The sequence below is a fragment of the Cryptomeria japonica genome, chromosome 5 (assembly GCF_030272615.1).
Source record: "Cryptomeria japonica chromosome 5, Sugi_1.0, whole genome shotgun sequence".
Taxonomy (NCBI): domain Eukaryota; kingdom Viridiplantae; phylum Streptophyta; class Pinopsida; order Cupressales; family Cupressaceae; genus Cryptomeria; species Cryptomeria japonica.
The window spans coordinates 595,873,182-595,879,181 of record NC_081409.1 but is presented as its reverse complement, the minus strand read 5'-3'; the positions used below and the strand labels follow the sequence as shown (position 1 = coordinate 595,879,181).

Here is a 6,000-nt window from a genome sequence, read left to right as displayed (position 1 = left end):
AAAAGTGCTTCCAAAGGCAAAGACAAGGACGACGAGGATTACAATGCCCTGTTCAAATTCGTCACTAAGGAATGGGCAAGAAATCTCCTCCCCAAGAGGAGCCACGGGAAAAAGAAATGATTTGTCTCTATGCTGTGGAAGGCTGATTTTTTGTCTACTCCTAGCAGCCTGCGGGTGGATAGCGTTAGTCTATGTTTTTATTTGAACTCTTATGTTTATTGCCCTGCATGACATATGTCTAAAACTTTGTTTAATACTGCTTTATATTTGCTAAACTTACGTAGAATGATCATAGTTTTTGATAGAGGTAAAGGACTACAACTTTGCTGTTAATACGCTGACAGTGGTTCTGCCACTGTTTTCCTTGTTGTTTCAATGGATCAACCCCTTGTTTTTTTGGCTGTTTTTAATATCAAAAACAAAAATTAGAGCAATCAATCTACATACAACAAACTAATTATATTGCTACTTTTAATATAAAAAACAAACTAATATAATTAGGAAAAAAAGAAGGAACTTTAGATACAATTCAGCCATTTAGAAACATTCGAGGAGTAATGAAAAAGGTTAAACAAATATGCGTGAGAGTGACTAATATATTTGAATCCGATAAATCAAACTTACCAATCTATAATGAAGGCCGAAGTCCCCTTTTTTTGAAGTCAGAGAACACTTGCGTTTGTAGGTATTATATCATAAAAAATATTTTATTTTCAATATATAATGAAAGACAAAAACCCACATAAAAACTAAATTTTTTATTTTTAATGTTCAATGTGTGGGAGCGAGGGACTCATATTCACATTTTGGCTTCGGTGGAGCAATGGGCACCAGCGATTCAATGACAAGAGCTCCTCCATAGCAGGTACCCAAACTAAAAGCTTCTGAGAAGTTATTATGTCTTTGCTTCGCAAGAGGCTTTTAATCCCCACTGGTTCTATCAGTAAGTACATCCAATCTCAATCTCCAAAAAAATTGTTTGCTGCCAATTGTTGTGGCTTGTCTTCACATGGGTTTTATATTTCTACGAAGAATCATCATCAGACAAGGCATAACTCAAACCTCTCTATCGAAAAATCACCCTCACACCCACAACATGATCACACAGTTGAAGGAGTTTGTTCAGCTTATCGTGCCTTCATTCTTAATCTACTAAAGAGACGGCATGGTTTCCGTGTTCTTTTAATAAAAGATCTACTGAATGAAATTGGAAAACAGGGGCATTCAATTGGATTTGGCTTTGCTAAGCGCCTCATTTACCACTTGGAAAGGGCTAAGATGCTGCACAAATCTTTACATGTCTTCAGTGAGGTAAGAAAAACATATCCAAAATTGAATGCTCTTCTTTACAATCGTCTTTTTGATGTTTTTGTAAAATCAGGAAAGATAAACGAGGCTCTCAATTTATTACATGCAATGTTGGAGGCCAACTATGTGCCAAATAAGACCGTTTTGTCAGCAGTATTCTTTACATTGTTAAAGGAAAATAGACTGCAGGAGGCAGAGATGACTATAGTTCACATTAGTGAGAAATGTTGCGAGTCTTTCCCAAATGTTCTACAATTTACTCAGTTCACTAATGCAATGTGTAAAGCAGGGAAGGCAGACAAGGCCTGGGAGATAGTGCATTTAGCAAAAACTAAGGGGATTTCCCTCAGTGTAGCGCCCTTCAATGTGATATTGAATAGCCTTGGCCACTGTGGCGATTTCTCAAGAATTAATTTGCTTTTCTTTGAGATGGAAGAGATGGGAATCAAATCAGATATCATAACTTGTAATAGTCTGCTAGGAGCGTATTGTGAGTGGGGTTATATCGATGAAGCATTAGAGTTGTTAGATAGAATGAGGCATGGTCATTGTTGCCCGGATAGAATTACATTTACTACCTTGATTGGTGGCCTCTGCAGGGTAGGCAGAGTAGATGAAGCTCTCGAATTGGTGGCTAAGATGAGTGATGCTAATTGTACTCCAGATGAAGTTACATTTACTACTCTAATTGATGGTCTCTGTAAGGTTAACCGAGTAGACGAGGCTTTTCAATTAGTAGCTAAAATATTGCACGCTCATTGTTCTCCCAATATTATTACATTCACTGCCCTAATTAATGGATTCTGCAAAGTGGGGAGAGTAGATGAAGCTCTGCGATTGGTAGCTAAAATGAGGCATGCTAATTATGATCTAGATGTTGTTACTTATACTACTCTGATTGAGGGTCTGTGCAAGTTGGGTAGAATAGATGAAGCTCTAAGATTTGCTGCTAAAATGAGGTATTCTAGCTTGTCTCCAGATGTTATTGCATATACCACCATTATCGATGGCCTTTGCAAGGTGGGTAGAGTAAATGAATCTCTCCAAGTAGTAGCTAGCATGAAACAAGATAGTTGCTTTCCTGATGCTTATATTTATACGAGTTTAATAGACGGCTTTAGCAAGGCTGGAAAAATAAATGAAGCATACTCTTTGTTTGTGAAAATGATGAAGATGGGCCCATTTCCGGATTCAGTGACATTTCATGCAATTATTTATGAACTGTGGAGATTTGGCAGGGTGGATATGGTTCGAAAATGCTTTCACAAAATGGAAATAGTTGGCATCACCCCAGAGGTTGAATCCTATCAAATCCTTATTGAATCTTTCTGCAATGAAAATAAAGTGCAGATTGCTTTCTCTTTGCTGGAAGAGATGATAGCAAAGGGTTTGGTTCCGGATGTTGTAACATACAACAGGGTATATAACAGTCTTCACAAAAGGTTGGAAAATGCTAATTACAATTAAAGAAACAAGGTTGAACTTCAGATTGTGCAACTATCCATCTGCTTAATGCCTGTTTAATGTTGGTGAAATGGAAAAATTAATTGATTTTGCTACCTGATGGATTTTTATACTTGTTAGCGTATAATATGAGTCTTGCATAGTGTTCTCTACACATATGATCCTATTGACGCTTGGCAAGGTGGGTAGTTCAGATGAAGCTCTGCATCACAAGCTAAATTATACAAGAAGGGCATTTTCCTGCTACGTATAGTTACACTGTCTTGAAGAATGGCTTAAGCAATGCTGGAATAGCAAACAAAATCTACAATCTGTTTGTACAATTGGCAAAGGTGGGGCCCTTTTCCCTATTCAGTGAGACTGACTGCAATTATTGATGGGACTGTGCAAAGATGGGATACTGATCTGTTTCTGGAATGTTTTCATAACATGGAAAAATTTGAAATTAACCAAGAATTGCAATCTGTGACATCATGTTTGATCCTTTTGCATGGGAAAAACAAAAGTTTATATTGTTTCTCCCTGCTAGATGAGTGGCAGTGAAGGGTTCTGTTTGGATTATATGATACTGAATGGTTTGGTTCTGCAGCTGGATGAGATGATAGCAAAGGGTTTGGTTCCAGATACTGTCAGTTACATAAAAGTTTTGCATGGCCTTGACCAAAAAATTGGGTTCAACTGGATAGTACTTATTACAAACAAAGAAACAAAGTTTTAGTCCAGGCTGGACAACTATTCAGTAACTTCTTAACCACTGTTTTATGTTGAAGAAATGGAAAAACAAATAGATTTTGCAACTGATTATGATTTTATTTATTTTGGACAAGAGTATTTTCATACCTTGGTGATTAATATTTTCACCACGGTGAGTGTTAGATATAGAACTCACACTTTTTTGTGAGTCCAACTTCAGATGAAGAATGCAATTGCTCATCTTGTGGTTGAGTTGAAGCCAAGAAAATAGGCTTTCATTCTAAGGGAAAAAACTCAAATGCTTGGTTCCATTGCTGCATGAAATACAAAGAAGCATTTGGATCCTGATGCTGGATGAAATACTGGTGAAAGGGTTTCAGTCTTTTTGTTGTCACATATGTCCAACTATTTCACAGCCTTGGAAAAATGTATGGGATGGATAGTGCTTATCTTCAGTTACTTGTGGCAATCTCTTGTTTGTTGATGCAACAGACAAATGAGTAAATTTTTTGACTGATGACAATTTTATTCATTTTGGGAAAGCGTATTTTCCATACCTTGGTGACTAATTGTCTCACCTTGGTGAGTGTAATTATATAGTATTCACATTTTTGCATACAGCGAGGCTGAATACAGGATCAGCATGTAACAGTTCATCACAAGGCCAACTTGAGGCCAGGAGTGTAATGATTCTTGTATTAATGAGAAGGTGGATGGAGGCAAGAAAGTAAGCTTTCATTCCAGTACACAATAAGAAAGTTTTTTCTTTTTCAGTATCATATGCTTTGTACACATAAGTATATTAGATGTCAAATTGGCATTTCTTCATCTGCCTCAGGTATTATCTATCAACTTTATTTCCTTTATCATTTGTGTATCACTCGTGCAGAACCTTATGTCCTAAAATTTAATATTACTTACATTTCTTTTTATTTGTATCACTTTATAGGCTTTCAAACTTTAACCACACTTGAATATTTGGAAGAAAGTGCAATCAGACGGTAGAACCTCCATTATCTATCTAAATCTTAAGCAGTGTTTGTTTCAAAGGATTCCTATGCCAGATAATCATCTGTTCGTGCTAAAAATGATCAAAATCGAGATTAAATGATTTCCATAAGTTACATAAGTTGTGAAATATATATTGAGCAAAACATTCATAGAGATAGTTATCTAGGTGTCTATTAAAGTTTTGATCATCATCAGTTTTTCATAAGAAAAAGAGAAGTTATATTAATATATAATATTCAATAAAATGATTATGAAAATGCTTAGGGTCTGCAAACTTTTAAGCTTGAATAACCATTATCTCAACCATTTTCTTGTTTGGTTTATTACGAATAAAGCTGATTCTCCTAATGTATAAAATATAGATTCCAATAGCTTTTGCTACTCTAACCTTCCCAACCATAATTCTTTTCAGTTAGGCACCTTCCAAGTAGGCAAGGGATTGGACCTTGCATTTAAGTAAGAAAAAAAAACAGCAGATTTTTCGGCAAGTACTCACCAAAAAGTCAGTGAGTTTGACAAAAAAAACTCTCTAGACACATAAAAGTGTGAAACATGACAAACACATTTTTTTTTTTTTGAAAAAATAGTCAAAAAAGTCACAATTTTTCTCTATAAATGCACAAATGCCTCTCACACTTCCTCACATAACACTTGGAGAGCAAATATTCTTCATAAAAATGTGCCAAATACCAAATTTCTCTCTTAAGTGATAAAATTGTGAAATGATGTGCGGCAAGTTGTGTGGTTTTAAAGGCCTTAATTTGGGTGCCCCTGGAACTTCTGAGGGGTGCTGCCCCTTGATCCTAGTGGGGGCATTGCTCGGAGACCCCCACAAGGGGTGCTGCCCCTCAACCCCATTGGAGGTATTGCCTCCAAACTCTCACGAGGGGTGCTGCTCCTCGACCGTGTTGGGGGTGTTGCTCCGAAACCCCCACAAGGGGTGTTGCTCCTTGACCCAATTGGGATCTCCATTACTAGATCCCAATTGGGTCAAGGAGCTCATATGGTGTAATAGTTAGGTAAAGTTCATATGGTATATTCATTGATGTATTAGATACTTCCTTATGTATTGTTAGCTCATGATTTTGTTGGAAACCAATAACACTGAGAGGGGAGGGGGAGGTGAATCAGTGTTATACCGGATCTATAAGTTTTAGCCTTATTAAAACATGCATACACCAACTGGTATTACTAGTACATACAGAATTGAAAGAAGTAAAGCAACTAATAAGCCAATCACATAAATGAGAACCATAACACACAAATTTATATGTGGAAAACCTCAAAGAGGAAAAACCACGGTGGGATTTGTGACCCTTACGATCTCTTCTCATAGAAGAAATTTTGATTACGATGAGGGGATTTGGGAGTGGAGACCAGGATCGACAACTTAGACAATTACCTTTATCTTTATCATAATATCATTGATCAATGATGAAGTATCATCCTATGAGTATCAAAAATTCAAATGCCATTATTATTATTATAAAATATAATACAACCTTCAGCCTTGCACAAGAAAGG

The 6,000-nt window shown here is 36.5% G+C and overlaps 1 protein-coding gene across 6 annotated transcripts in view; it reads left to right on the top strand.

Annotated features, from left to right (window-relative positions):
- Positions 1 to 792: 792 nt before the first annotated feature.
- The window catches only part of LOC131029545 (pentatricopeptide repeat-containing protein At5g16640, mitochondrial), a 107,531-nt gene continuing 102,323 nt past the window's right edge, over positions 793 to 6,000 (top strand). For all 6 annotated transcript variants that reach the window (XM_059221536.1, XM_057960054.2, XM_059221535.1 and 3 more), the window contains exon 1: positions 793 to 4,192. In XM_059221536.1, coding sequence (XP_059077519.1) covers positions 898 to 2,775 — 1,878 coding nt within the window. In that variant the 5' untranslated portion in view covers positions 793 to 897 and the 3' untranslated portion in view covers positions 2,776 to 4,192. The remainder of the gene's footprint in view (positions 4,193 to 6,000) is intronic.